Source organism: Delphinapterus leucas, chromosome 13 (assembly GCF_059928025.1).
Source record: "Delphinapterus leucas isolate spDelLeu-1000000601 "Yukka" chromosome 13, BTC_Dleu_Yukka2, whole genome shotgun sequence".
NCBI lineage: Eukaryota > Metazoa > Chordata > Mammalia > Artiodactyla > Monodontidae > Delphinapterus > Delphinapterus leucas.
This window is the reverse complement of record NC_143141.1, coordinates 20,914,881-20,930,597: the sequence shown is the minus strand read 5'-3', so window position 1 is coordinate 20,930,597 and position 15,717 is coordinate 20,914,881. Positions and strand designations below refer to the sequence as shown.

At 36.4% G+C, this 15,717-nt stretch overlaps 1 protein-coding gene across 1 annotated transcript in view; it reads left to right on the top strand.

Moving 5' to 3' along the window:
• Positions 1 to 4,497: 4,497 nt before the first annotated feature.
• The window catches only part of CTNNA2 (catenin alpha 2), a 1,031,201-nt gene continuing 1,019,981 nt past the window's right edge, over positions 4,498 to 15,717 (top strand). Inside the window, exon 1 of the mRNA XM_089922913.1 lies at positions 4,498 to 5,654. Within this exon, the coding sequence (XP_089779039.1) occupies positions 5,532 to 5,654 (123 nt within the window). The 5' untranslated portion in view covers positions 4,498 to 5,531. The remainder of the gene's footprint in view (positions 5,655 to 15,717) is intronic.

The window sequence follows — 15,717 nt, the reverse complement described above, 5'->3', positions numbered from 1 at the left end:
TATTAGAGGTACCTTCCTTTATTAACAACAGAAAATGAGAACTGCTATTGTATTTTAGATAACATTTTTGTAGCCCTCAAATAACTTCAAATTACTTAGGAATACATTTTCTTTGGAAACATTTATTCTTTATTAAGCGATTATACCTTGACCTTCATTTCTGCTTTTGGTGAACTGAGGGATGTGACTCTCTCCCCCTGTTACTTTACATTCTTCACAGGGATCACTACTATGGCAGTGATTCTCAGTAGAAAAGGCATCTTCTGGGGAAACTGTCAGAACTTTGGGGGATATTGGGGATTGGCACACATGTGGTTTAAAAGAACCCGAATGATTTTGGTATGCCATTTCATTTCCCTGTTAAGAATCGATTCAAGGCATTGGATCCCCTAAAAAGCATAAGTACCTTTCAGAAAATATAATAATGATTCCAGTGATAATTGTAATAACAGCAGTGTTACTGCTTCTGGTCCCAGGATCGCCACAGAGTTATCCCATATCTTCCTCATCACTGCTTCCCTGCTGACGTGTGTGGCTGTGAACGGTGATTACAGCAGTGGTTCTCAAAGTGTGATTCCTGGACCAGTAGTATCACCTGGGTACTTGTTACAAGTGTAAAAGAAAAGAAAAATAAAGCAGTTTCTCAGACCCATCCCAGGCCTAATGAATCAGAAACTCTCTGAATGGGTTTGTGTATGAAGATGCCCTCCAGGTGATTGTGATACACACACAGATTCTAGAGCCACCTGTCATAGTTTCCTATGGCTGCTGTAAAAATTGACCACAAACTTGGCAGCTGAAAACAGCACAGATTTCTTTTTTTTTCTATTATTTATTTATTTTTTAGCACAGATTTCTTATCTTGTACTCTCTGCAGGTCACAAGCCCAGGTGGACTTGGTCTGAGTCCTCTGCTTAGCATCTTACAAGGCTGAAACCAAGGTGTTAATAGGGCCGAGTTCCTTACTGAAGGCACCAGAGAAGAATCCACTTCCAACCTCATTCAGGGTTTTGGCTGAATTCAGCCCCCAGTGATGGTAGAACGGAGGTCCTTGTTTCCTTGTTGGCGGTCAGCCAGGGCCCTCTCTTAGCTTGCAGAATCTACCCACATTTCTTTCACGCTTTCCATATAGCCCCATCTAGCAGTGGTGGGTTGAGCCCTTTTCACACTTTGAATCCCTCTGCCTTCCTCTTCTGCCCTGCCTGATGTCCTTGTCTGCTGCATCTGTATGACTGCCTCTTCTACCCACATCCAGGAGAAAGCTGTTTTTAAGGGCTCAGCTTTACATTGGGCCCACATAGATAATCCAGGGTCATCTACCTATTTTCAGGTCCAGTGATTAGTAACCTTAATTATATCTGCAAAATCTCCTTTACGATGAAATGTAACATATTCACAAGGGATCCAAGGTCATGGGGACCAAAATTCTGTTTACTTGGCGAAACTCATCACAGGGTCTTTCTTTTGGCTTTGCCAGGGTGCTGTGTTGCTCACCAGGTGACCCAGCCCCACCACCAGCATCCCATTCTTGCCCAGGGACCAAAGGTGGCTAGGGGAAACTGAACTGAGGACCTGCCCTGCCTCACCAGGAAGTGAAGCTGCATTTCCCATGGGCTCCACCTGTGCAGCAGGGCACCTGTCCTTTGTGTCCCTCCTCAGCCCCTCCCTCCCTCATTCTCCAGAAGGGGGTGGCTCCTGGTTTTTCCATTCCTGCCCATATCTCTGCTTTTTTCCCATGGTTCAGAAGTACCATGGTGATGCTGGCATAGACCTAAGCCTAGGGCTTCTTCTTTAGAAGCAGTAAGCATAGTGCTTATGAGCACAGACCCTAAAGCCAGGCAGTTTAGGTTCACATTCTGTGACCTTGGGTAACTCTCTGAACTGTTCTATGTCTCAGTTTCCCCGTCTGTAAATGGGAGATAATAATAATGTCAGATCATTAGCCAGTGTTCTTACTACTTATGGAAGAAGCAGTATGATTCAATGTTTCCAGGCTTGATTCTTGAAATGCTGAAGAAACTTGGAAAATTCTCTCTTTTTCATATCTCACTTTTTCAACAAAGCTTTGTTTTAAAACATCTTGCCTTGCAGGGTCTCCATGGGTCCCCACTCCAATCGATGTGTTGAACTGGCTAGGGTGATAATCATACAGACACCATGGCAAAGAAGTAAAACTATCACTATTTGCATATGCAATTATTTCATTAATTTTCAGGACAAATTCATAAATTATATAAGGTTATTACCATTTTTGTTTTACAAGTGATGAAACTGAAGCTTAGCTTAAGTAGCTGACTCGATATCATACATATGGAGGTAGGTGAATAAACCCACTATTAGTCATTAACTTCTCATGAATTTGCCTATCAACCAAAGCTAGCCTTGTCTTCCAAGAAAGCCTCACAGAGTTTGTTGGCAGTAGTGCTCAGGATTGGTAAAGAGAGAAATTCATGAAGGGAACCTGAGGCTGCAGTCCTTTGGAGGGAAGGCAAGTTTGGGTGGCCTCCTGGGCAACTAAAAAGCATCCTGGACCATTGTTTTGCAAAAGAACAGTAGAAAGAACGGTGAGAGCTCAGAAGGTTGAGGCAGAGGGTTCAAAGACGTTTTTTCCAGGAACATCTGGCAATGGGGAATTTCTGCAGTGAATTATGCATTGCATTAACATATTTGTCATTTGAAGGCACTCCTTGGGATAGGTACCTTGAGAGATTTTCTGTTTATCAGGACACTGTCTAAATTAGCAAAGCACGTGACCCTTGGCTGCTCATAAGGGAGCTTGTTTTACACTGTTAGTCTTCTTTGTCAGGTTTTGCTTTTTTTGTTATGAGTGATGATGAGTGGCTGCTAGCACCTTGACCCATGCCTCTTCCTTACCCCCATGGAATGAGTCTGAAATTATCTAAGTTATTACCATAGAGGTTGTTTTATCACCTTTCATGTATATGCAATTTGATACTTTTCAAGGAGAATATTTTCTCAGAGATTAAGTAAATTGCTAAGAGCTTGTTCTTGGGCTTGTAAAATTGCGATGTATGGACGAGGACAACCCTGTTGTCTTTTGTTTTTGACAACCACTGTTTTTCACTCTTTGTGTCTAGTCAATAGTCTAAGTTTCCCTAACCAAAGCAAGTAGAATATGTAATTTTTTTCTTTGAATTTTAATCATTGAATAAAAAGATATATTTTCTTTACAAAGAATCTCTTTTGTGGGCAAAACAGTCTGCATGAATTGTACGGATGCGTGGTATGGATTTGAGACATGTTCCTTTGGAACATGAGAGGCTGGCGTATGTGACTACACACTTCATTTGTCCTCTTGCCTTCTTATTTGAGCTGATTTGCTTGTTTCACACAGAGGAATGTGTGGTTTCTATGACTAGGTTTTCCCCTTCAACAGATTAATAGCATTTAGCCTTTCCTTGCCTTGTGCACTTGAATTTTACCTGTGTCAAAAGAAGTGGCTGAAAGATTGCTCCCCAAAGTAATAAATTTAAGTCCAGTGATTTGCTCAGTCCCTCTTGTCCTTTCAGTTTTAGATTTATAAGGCCTCTGACCTTCGGGATCCAATGCTCCACTCCGTCTAACTCTGCTTCTTGGCTCACAGTTGGCTTGAGGTGTTTGTTCAATATCTCCCATTTTTGCTTTATGCATGCTAGATTAGTGTCTCTAATGTGAGTGCCCCAGCATTTTTGTTTCTCACTTCAGCATTTTTTTGAGTGCCATTTCTTTACAGTAATATATTGGAACATGCATAAAGATGTTGTGTGCCTTCCTTGGTCTACCAGCTTAGGTGCACAAGTGTGCCCGTGTAATAGTGGTGATTCTCTGCACAGTCCCACTCAGTGCCTTTCACTATGGTCTTAAAATGACTTCACTACTCCACTACTAGTTACCTTTTCCTACAGGACCTCTGTGTGCATCATCGTTATTATGACACTCATAATTCCGTCAGAGCTGGAAAGACGTTTTCAGGGAACTTCTCAGAAACTTGCAATCATGTGTCCTAGGTACTGGGTTACTTAGGTAGGACTGGCTTTGGCAGGGATGAAGGTATCCTGTGTGGATAGAAAGCATCTGGTGTTTTCATCCTTCTGCAGCACAGGAAGGTGTGCTGCAGCAGCAGAATTCTGGGCATGTCAGAGCTGCTATGTGGCAGTTGGTAGTGTGAATGGGAAATGTGTAAAGTGCTTTTAGGTTTTTGGAGTACAGGCAGCATATCCGTGCCAACTATTGTTGTTGTGAAGGAACCCAAATCTAAATCGGTCTATATGGTTGGATTGCTGTACCCAGTTTATTTAAAATATGGCATTTAGAGAGAGGTAAAATACCAGCACACTGTGGCTTTGCCTTTTTTTTTTCTTTTCCTGAAGCAAATTTGTTGGGAATGTTTGCAAAAGGACTAGCTTTAGCAGATCAGTAAAGAGACATGTGTCTATTGTGATAGACCTTATTTTTAGTATTAATTCTAATAGAAACAATCATCTATATTGATTTATAAGAGTGGAATTGAGTGGGGACATTGATTCAAAAGAAGAGAACAGCTATGAACAGTTTGATTTATGACGGTATCAAAGCAAGTGATTCAGATTCAGTTTGTACCATCTAAGGTTCCTTGTCCTGTGGGTAGTTGTCAAAATATATTCAGTAAAGAGCAGTCAATTTCTCAGTGAGAAACACGCCCCTGGCAGAATGTCTAATTTACTCTATTGAGTCCAGGACCATATCGTGTGCCTGATATGTGTGAGGTTGCTACCTGCACACCCGTGGTTCTTGGGTAGGAGAGGATTGTGCTAGAATGCAATAAATAACCTTATCAGACGCTCACTTTATGGGGCAAGAGTGTAAATGCAGTGAGTAATCAGAGAGCATGTAAATAGCAGCAAGCTAATTTTCAGAATCGCTGCCACTCATTTTGCAAGATAACTTTCCTGATTAAGAGAAAGAAACTCAGCTCTCCAAGGGAGCATAGTCTCCTCAGTGGTCGATTATGATGTGAAAAAAACACAAAGAAGCCTTTCCTTAGGACCTAGGGTCCCTCATCCAGTGGTCGTGATGGGTTTACTGTGCTTCCTGAAAGTCTTTGCTGATCTCCCCAGACTGACTTTGGTGTCCTTTCCTCAGTTCTCCTGTGGCCCTCTCTGTATTCCTTGGTCACAGAACAGGTCACATTGAGGCATAATTGTGGCCGACCTCTGCACTGAAGCTATCAGCTACTCGAGGGCAAGGTCAAGTCTTTCCCAGCATATCGCAGGTGGATATGTGTACTAAACACTGAGTGAGTGAAATATTTCAGTGTCAATTGGGCACCAAGAGTTTGTCCACTGTATACAGGTGCCCTCAGGAAATATCCATTTTCAGTCTGAACCCAACATCGCTACCTCACATAGTTCTGCTTCTGATTTCCCCATCTCTAACTTTATAAGGTCGGACCAGACAGATAATTTTCAAGTATGCTCTAAGTTTTGGTGACTTATTCATTTTGAACCCACAAGGTAACAGATTAGTTCTGTGATCATTATTTCTAATGGATAATGTGTGTTTCTGTAGGGAGCATGACTTCGGCAACTTCACCTATCATATTAAAATGGGACCCCAAAAGTTTGGAAATCCGAACTCTAACAGTGGAGAGACTTTTGGAGCCACTTGTTACACAGGTAAGAGGTGCTTTGAAATACTTTGTTACATGTGGATATTTCTGTTGGAATTGTATCATGACTTTCCAAAGAATTTAGAAATCCTTAAATGTGAATAAATCATGCCATAATGCTAGTTACTGAATATGTATTCCTGCTTGAACTGTGGACAGTTTTTCTTTTTTTCTTTCTGCCCAATAAGATTTGGAGTGCTTTTTAAAAAACTCTTCGTATGATTTTTGAAATTAAGTAGATGAGGTAATTAAAGAGGGGGCTTTGGTGAAGGGGACTCTCATTTGCAGTAATGGATTCAAAGTCTAAATAAATCATTCCTAGCTTACTTTCAGATGCTAATGCAGTTAGGAAGAACGATATTGACTATTTAAGAGCAAAGTATATTTATTGAATTACTTTTTCTTTAGTTTACAAGGGAAAATTCATCATGTCAGAATGATGAAATGTTCCATTTTTATGTTGTCACATTTCCACAAGAGGACTGTTAACAGAAAAAATATCCTTAGGATTTTTAAATTTTAAAAATTAATTTTTGTGTCTTGTGAAGCATATTCTTTGCTATATTGACTAAATTTCATGGAATGTGAAAATTCAAGATTTTAATGGTATATTTGTAGAGAGATACTATGTCAAGTTAAATAGAGGCCACATACTGGTTTCCTCTAGCTGCTATAGCAAATTACTGTAATCTTAGTGGCTTACAGCATCACAAATTTATTATCTTATGGTTCTAGAGGTCAGAGGTCCTAACGTTAGGGTATTGGCAGAGCTGCATTCCTTCTGGAGGCGCTAGCAGAAAATCTATTTCTTTGCCTTTTCCATGTTCTAACGGCTGCTCTCTTCTTTGGCCCCTTCCTCCATATCGAAAGCCAGCAATGTGGCACCTTCGAATATCTCTCTGACTCTGACCCCTGCTCCTGTCCTCATATCTTATCCTGTCTCCCTCTTATAAGGACCCTTATGATTACATTGGGCCCACTCAGATTCTCTAGAATAATCTTCTCATCTCAAGATCCATGACCAAATCACATCTGAAAAGTCTCTCTTGCCATTTTAGGTAGCATGTTCAGTTTCCAGGGATTAAAACACTGACGTTTTCTTTGTGGGGGCTCATTGTTCGGTTTACCATAGTCTGCCCTCTGGCCACTGCTCCAAATTCACATCCTTCCCAAGCAAAACACATTCACCAAATCCCAGATCCTCAAAAGTCTCAACTCTTTATAGTATCATCTCAAGACCAAAATCTCATCTAAAATTGATCAGCTTAAAAATTCCAAATCTCATCATGTAAATCATCTAAATTAGGTATGAGTAAGGTTCTAGTTATAATCCATCCTCAAGCAAAATTTCTCTCTGTCTGTGTACCAGTGAAATTAAAGGACAAATTATATGCTCTCAAAATGCATTGGTGGGACAGGCATAAGTTAACAGTTACAGATATTTTCATTTAAAAAGGGAGAATGTGGAAGAAAAAAATGGGTTACCAGTTTCAAGCAATTTAGAAATCCAACTAGGCAAACTCAGTTATATTTCAGAGCCTGGGAATAATCCTCTGTGGCTCAAGGCTCTGCCCTCTGGGCCTGGTTCTTCACCCTAAGAATCATTATTCTTTTTTCATGAAAGATATCACATATTTTCACCTGGATATTTCTTGCCTGTATAATTTTGAGAGTACACAGCCTTTCTGAATTTCATCTTTCTCTGTTTTTTTTTTTTTTTTTAGTCCATATTGGCAGTGTTTCTACTGATGTAACATTCTTGAGAAACTTGTGGTTCTCTTTTGTAAATCTCTGGGGTTTTCTCTATTAGAAAACAGGCTGCTTCACAGATCTTTCCTGGATAATCTCATCTCCATTTTTGGCCTCTGTGGAAATGACTGAGGGTGTCTATGAATCCCATGCCTAATCTTTGCAAGAGCTCCCTCCGTGAATGAACATTCTGAGGTTTTAATCCTTCCAAGGTACTAGGCAAAGGTTGTCCAGACACACGATTGACTTTTTCTCCAGAGCCACACTTTCCTGAAAGTGAGACCTCTAATTTTAGCATCTCTTGCAATCTGCATAGGTCAAGAAGTTTCCAAATCATTGGGTCCTGGTTCCTTTTAGCTTAATAATTCTTAACTCAATTTGTTTCTTTCCTCTGACACTTTGCTATAAGCAAGAAGAGGAAACCAGGCCACTCCGTTCAGCACTTTGCTTGGAAATCTCCTCAGCTAAATATACAAGTTCATCACTTATAATTCTGATTTCTATGTAATTATAGGGAGTAATTCAGCTAAGCTTTCTGCCACTCTATAACAAATATTCTTTTTCCTCCGCCTTCCAATAACAAGTTCCTCATTTCCTTCTGAGCCCTCACCAGCAGGGCTTTTAACATCCATATTTTTACTGTCCATTCAAGGTAATCTAGGCTTTGTCTATCATGCTCCTCAAAATTTTTCCAGCCTCTGCCCACTGGCAATTCCAAAACCATTTCCACATTTTCAGGTATTTGTTATAGCAGCACCCTACTTCCCAGAGCCAAAATCTTTATGTCTATATATTTCCAATTCCTACTATAACAAATTACCACAATCTTAGTAGCTTAAAACAACGCCCATTTATTATCATAAAATTCTAGGGGTCAGAGGTCCTAAAATTAAGGTGTTGGTTGGGCCGTTCTCCTTAAGGAGGAAGTTCCTTCCCGTTTTTAGTGTCCAGAGTGCACCTATATCCTTGGTTATGGTATTTTCATCCATCATTAAAGCCAGCAGTATAGCACCTTCGAACCCCTCCCACTGACTTCAGCATCTACCATCACATCTCCTCCTGCCTCTTTTATAAGAAACCCTGTGGTTATATTGGGGCCAGATATTCTAAAATCATCTTTCCATCTTGAGATCTTTAACCTTTATCACGTCTGTAGAGTCCCTTTTGCCATTTAAGGTAACACATTCACAAGTTCTAAGGATTAGGAAGTAGACATGTTTGTTTGTAACTGTTGAAACATTTCATTAGGTTTATGCCCATTTTCCATTTGGTCACGATTCTTGTTAGTGCTATACAAATTTCTTCAGGAAACACCTAATACTGATAGACTCTTAGATTTGGGAGTGTGTTGACTACTGAGATTGTGGTCTGTGGACTAAGGCTGATCCATGAATTATTTGTTATTGGTCAGCAGTAAGCACAGAAATTGAGAGTAAGTGCCTTGAGAAATTTATGGCAGTTTTATAGAGTAATTTTATGTCTGTTGAATCTAATGATAAAATTTAGGCTTGTTATTTTATCTTTAAATTTCTTTTGAATTATTTATTTTGTTGTATTTTACAAAAGCTTTGGTTTGTGAACTTTTGCAATAACAAATATATGGCCTTTCATCATAGATAGCTTGAAAAAGACTGGTTTAGGAGATATTTTGGAGTCGGTCCGCTCTGAAATGTGGTTCTGTCAGCTGAGTTATAAAAGCAGATTGCCTTTTCCTAGCTTTGGAATTTTCACTTCAGATTACATGTCAATATATTTAACCCTTATCATATGGAAGAAATGAAACAATAATTAGAACATAGTGCCTGGTGCGATGATTAAATGTAGTCTCCATTTTTCTTTTTGAGATGGTTATATTATTAGGCTAATACTAGCCATACACCAATACTGTTTAAGTCAGTGAGAAGAATATGAGTGAATGCAGCATGGGCGAGCACAACATTACACGTAAACTGTCTTTTATTTCTTAAACTTTTCATACCTTTATACTTTTGCTCTTGTATTTGACTTATCTAAAGTACAGCAATCTAAGATTACAATTAAAGATTGTAGTCTTTTTCCATATATCTTTCAGTCCAATTATTTAGAATTCTTTTGTCAGATAAAGGTAATGCATTAAAAATATTTATTAAAAATAGACAGATAACTGTCTAATTCATATTTGTTCACATATTACAGTAGAATACTTAAAAGTCTTGTTGAATTTCACACAGTAACTTAGCACTATAACTAGTCTTAACATTCTACCAACATCTTCCAATATCTAAATGGTTTACTTTTCTTCCTAGTTTTACTACACTGATTTAAAAATTAAAAAAAATTCTCTCAAAAATTGTGACTTTTATGACAGGGTTTTCTAGATACTGTTTCCCCATAATATTATGGCTGTGTTACCAAGATTCACCATTCCCTCCCCTGGAATGAAATCTTAACGACTGATGTGATTGTTAACCCATGGAGGACATATGAATAAGTAAGGAGAGATAAGAAAATGTTAAATATAAACTCCATGCTCAACATTTAAAACAAAAGGTGGAAATGAGAGAGAAAACTAAACTAAACAAAGACCCCATATGAATCAAACACATACATACAACTTCTTTATGAATGTAATAAAATTCATTGCTATATTCAGTGACACAATATGCCCATAGCCTTCCTACAGTTTCTGATAAAGCTGGATAAGGATGAAATAAATACCAGAAGTTAAGGAGTTCTCAATAAAATCCATTCACTGTCATAAGAAAAATTATATTAGGAATTTGTTGTTGATAAGTTTTTAAAGTAGTAAACAAAACTTCTCCTCATTTGTATCATAATATATATGAGGTGGCATATTTATCATTTACAATGCTGAAATGTCAAGATTCCTTTTGGAAAATGTTTACATTATGGAAATCATGCAATTTCAAGTGAGAAAAGATTCATCTTAGGAATTTTAGACCTTGAAAAAGTTGCCTGAACTTTTATGAATTCAAGAAAGTAAAGATCTTTAATAGGCCATGTTCACTTCATACTTTACGTACTTGGAGCTTCTCGGGCCATCTTCTCTCTCTCCCAGATGAGGCAAGTGAGGCTCTGACAGCCTCAATGTCTGTATCACACAGCCAGTATCCACATGCAGATGCTCTTAGCCTGTATTTTTCTTGGGGGATGTTGATATTTTGTAACCCAGGGAACACCTTAACATGTTAGCATGTTACTCTTGTTTGTACTGAGCTTCTGTTCATCCTATTAAAATAAAATTTCTTTCTCTGAAAAAAAAAATAGGCCATGTTCTGTGATAGTAACCTTTTATTAGGAAATGGAAAAATTACATTAGGCAACTTTATTAGGAAAGTAAAAAAAATTGTTAGAAAATTAAAACAGACTCTTAGATAACTCTTAAAAGCAAAGGGAAATTACAAACTATATATGAGTTAATGAAGAAGATGATCTCTTCTTAACAAAATATACATACCCAGTAAAAGCTGTGTTTAGTACAGAATTTTAGCTTTAAATGCCTTTTTTATTAAATAAAAATAAACTAAGTACTCATCTTAAAAAATTTAGAAAAAGAACACCAAAAGAAAATAGGAAATCAGAGTTTAATAACAATAAAAACTGGAATCACTAAAGTAGAATACAAAAGTTAAAAGGGTTAAATTAATTCAAAATTTGATTCTTCTTTGAAATGGCCAATATAAATTCTTCAGGGCACAAATTATGGAAAATATATAGAGAAAGTATACATAAGATTATGAAAGGAAAAGCAGAAAGAACTCTAGGAACAAGAGAGATTAAAAGAAGTATAGTAGAATATTACCTGCAAATCTATACCTATGAAACATGAAAACCTAGAGGAAGGGAATAACTTCCCAGAAAGATTGAAATAACCAAAATTTATCTAAGAAGAAGTGGAGAACTGGAATAAGCCATATAAATATTGGAAAGCTGTTTAAAGATCTATTATCAAAAAGCACCAGAACAGATGGATACCTAGCTGAGTATTATCACATATTTAAAGAACTGATAATTGCATTTCCATTTAATTTTCTGTTTCAACCATAGAAAAAGATTAACAGCTCCTCAATAATTCTTGAAGAATCATAACTTTAATATTAAAAATTCAAGACACTTTAAAATAACTTTAAAGGGCTTCCCTGGTGGCGCAGTGGTTAAAAATCTGCCTGCCAATGCAGGGGACGCGGGTTCGTGCCCCAGTCCGGGAAGATCCCACATACTCCGGCGCAGCTGGGCCCGTGAGCCATGGCCACTGAGCCTGCGCGTCTGGAGCCTGTGCTCCGCAACGGGAGAGGCCACAACAGTGAGAGGCCTGCGTACTGCAAAAAATAATAATAATAACAAAAAAATAAAATAACTTTAGAAAAAGGACAGTGATAGTTCGATCTCATTTCTGAATTTAAATGCAAAAAAAAAACCCTACATAAAATACAGAAAGTATCATCCAGCAGTATAGCAAAAGTTCAGCATATGTATAACAAAATAAGACTTTTTAAGGAATATAATGATAGTCTATTATCAGGAAACAAATAAAAGTATTTTAGTGGCTCAGTAGATTATAACCTGAGACACTAAAAAGACATTTGACAGAATTTTGCAGTCATTTCTAATAAAAACTCTAAATAGGAATAAGATCAAGCTTTTAAGACAAAGGAATATACCATGTAAACATAGGAATAGGACAGATAAAATATTCCTTTTATGATATTATTGTACCATTAAAATTAATATGAGAATAAGGTTAGATGGCCAGATATAGAATAAATATACAAAAAATAAATAGTTTTATCTATGCAAAACAGCTAGAAATCAAAACCAGAAAATATTCTCTTTGTAATTAAAGAATACATAAAGCCAATTATTTTCCCTATATGAAATGCACATTAATCTTGTAGATTTTTAATGTGTAATTTTGTAATTATTTTCACACCATTGAAGTAGTGATTATGTATACACAAGCTTTGGAGTCAGGAAGGCTTGATTGTGAATCAAAGCTTGAATAGGTTACTTAATCTCTCCTCATATGTAAGTTATAGATACCTCATGGGATTATTAAAGTAGTACATGAGATTGTGCGTTGAAGTGATTGGTGAAGTACCTGACGGTATTCTCATAGTACTATCGGTTTGCTCTTAATGCAATGTTCTTTATTATTTGGTAGTACTGGCTTGATAGTAACGGCTTCATTACTTGATAGTAATGGCTTACTTGGTAGTAATTAATTGTTATTAGAAAATGGGTGCCATTTATAAAATAGGGTTTCATTGTATATTTTCTTCAGAAAAAAGAATTTTAATGTAGATTTTGAAGAATTATTTGTGTATTGCCTTTAATCAAAGGTAAATAAAGCAGAAACCTCTAAAATTATTAGAAATTCAGCCTTCACCATTTCAGTAAGCTAATGAAGCTCAGCCCATCACAATAGGACAGATTGAAATTTGCTGGAATTTTGTTCCTTATAAAAGATGAATATGCAATTTAAGAAATAGCCCTAAGCATCTGATAAAAGAATACCATTGATGTTTAATGAGCTGTTCTAAATTGGCCTGATGGGGCGAGAACCTCCTGAGAAGAGGAGCTCTCTTTAATCATTTCCAGTATTATTTTCAGTAATGTCCATTGGGCCCTATTAGGTTAGGCTCTAGTGTCTTCTATAGTTAGGTCTTTTAAAATTTTACTCAAAAAGTTAATAATTATCTCAAAAGCTAAATAATTAGAACATCATATACTTAAAATATTGTTTCTAAATTAAGAAATTCAATTTTATACTTTAAAAAATACTTGATTTTCTCCCTGTTTTGATGTTAAATCCTTATACAGGAGTTACCTCTGGTGACACACAACAATAGTTAAATTCTTCAGTGCATTTAAAATCAGGGAATCAGATTTAAAATTAAAATCAGAAGATTTAAAGCTGAAAGTGATTGCAGAAGTAAGCTGACACTCAGAAATGAAGTAACGTCTGAGAATTAAGCCAGTGTGTGCCTTTTTATGCTATTTCATACTCTCTCTTATACTGTTTACAAAATATTTTATGTATTAATTTACCTAAAGAATCAAAGTATAAAATGAAGTCTCAGTGTACCCTTTTTCCATCTGTCCAGAAAATATCATTATTGAAACTACCATAATTCATGTTTTATTCATGAGATTCAAAGATTAATACATTTGGATGGTTTCCATGGTGATACTACAGCGTTGCAATAAGTTGATCCTTCATCTTTGTCAGAGGATTAGAATTGTATGAAAAGTAAAGGATGTACTAAAAGTAAATGATGGGAACTCCAGTAAGCTTGTTTATTGATTTGATCAAATTTAGATATAGTATGGTTAACCTGTTTCCAAGTATTCTTCTGTTTTTGTTTTTAAGTTATTTTCATACCAATTCCCATTTTAACTTTTGGATGCTATTTTTCTTGCTTTGGAAAATGTTTCAGTTTATCTGTCTTTAATAGAAGTTTTTTGGGTGAATGAATGAACTGAAACACCATAACTTTATTTAAAACCTCTGTACCTTTTCTTGTTAAAGAAAAAAGTAACATGTATTAAATATAGGATTCAAATACAAGTAATGAGATTATGATTTGGGAATTTACCTTTAAGACATATATTAATATTTAATTGAAAGTCTATATATATATTTCTTACTCTTTTTTTTAACATCTTTATTGGAGTATAATTGCTTTACAATGGTATGTTAGTTTCTGCTTTATAACAAAGTGAATCAGCTATACATATACATATACCCCCATACCTCCTCCCTGTTGTGTCTCCCATATTTTTATTGTTTTACAAATATGGTTTCATCCATATTAACATATCTTAAATTGCACTTATTTTTTACATTTGGTACATAAACCTAAAGTAGTTAATTATGTTGGAAGTACTTCTTTGAATTGAAGTCATATGGTAGAATTCTTGACAGTTATTGTATTTGTCACTTCTTTTTTTTTTTTGGATCTTGATAACATATCAACTTCATTTTTTTTAATAGATCTTTATTGGAGTATAATTGCTTCACAATACTGTGTTAGTTTCTGTTGTACACCAAAGTCAATCAGCCATATGCATACATATGTCCCTTTATCCCCTCCCTCTTCAGCCTCCCTCCCACCTCCCTATCCCACCCCTCTAGGTCATCGCAAGGCACCGAGCTGATCTCCCTGTGCTATGCTGCTGCTTCCCACTAGCTAATTATTTTACATTCGGTAGTGTATATATGTTGATGCTACTCTCACTTCACCCCTGAGGTAGATGGACCTAGAGTCTGTCATACAGGGTGAAGTAAGTCAGAGAAAGAAAAACAAATACCCTATGCTGATGCGTATATATGTATTCGTCACTTCTGAAAAAGGAATTTAATTAAGTAGTATATAGTATGGAGTTAGATTAATTTCTGTTTTGGGATTATGTTCTAAATTTTGATGTCTGCCACCAGATGAGGCCAGCTGTGTTGGCCAAGTTTTCAAACTTGAGTAATGTGTGGAACCCTTTTAAACCCGAAACCAAAATCAAAACCAAAAAAATCCTCCCAAATTCTAGAGTGGACTTAAAGTAGTATTACAAACATGAAATTATGTATGCATATATTTTTATTCATAAAGAAATTTACAAAATAAGTACCAAAAACACAAAAACAAAAAATTGAAATTAACATTAATTTGATGGATGATGTTCTGCTGACATTAAAGCATTGCATATGACATAGATGTGGTGGTGACTGCTTTAGCTCTATGTCTTGTGTTTCGTAAACACTCACTACCGTGTGCATGTTTAGGACCAACTACTACAAATCATAACTATTGAGGGCACCATGGCATCATTTCACCTTTTTTTTTTTTTACCACAAATATACTCACAGTTAACAGGGAGCATCTACCTCTGTTCCCTTCTCATTAGCCCAGGACAATGAAAGTTAAGTTGTAAGACATTGTAATGGTTGTAAAATATAAGCTAACTATATTAAGAATGACACAACTAACTTATTTTCCATCAAAATATTTACTTTCGAAAATTTCTAGTTTAAACCCAGTGATTATTTTATGAATGCTAATAAAAGAAATCCCATTTAGTAGAGGACAAAGGAGAAGTTTTAGGTACTATGAAATGAATGCTCTACATACTACCTCAATTTATTAATTTCTTGTTCCTAAGGAAAAAGGAGGTTTGGGGGGTTTTCCTAAGATCACCAATCCTGGTTTCCCTTACATGTAATTATTTGGGGCTCACCATAAGGGTGGTCCAAGCTGCTGAACTAAACTTTCTAAATTACTTTCATTAGAATCTTGTCTTTTATTTGAACAGTCCTCACTGCTCTGGTC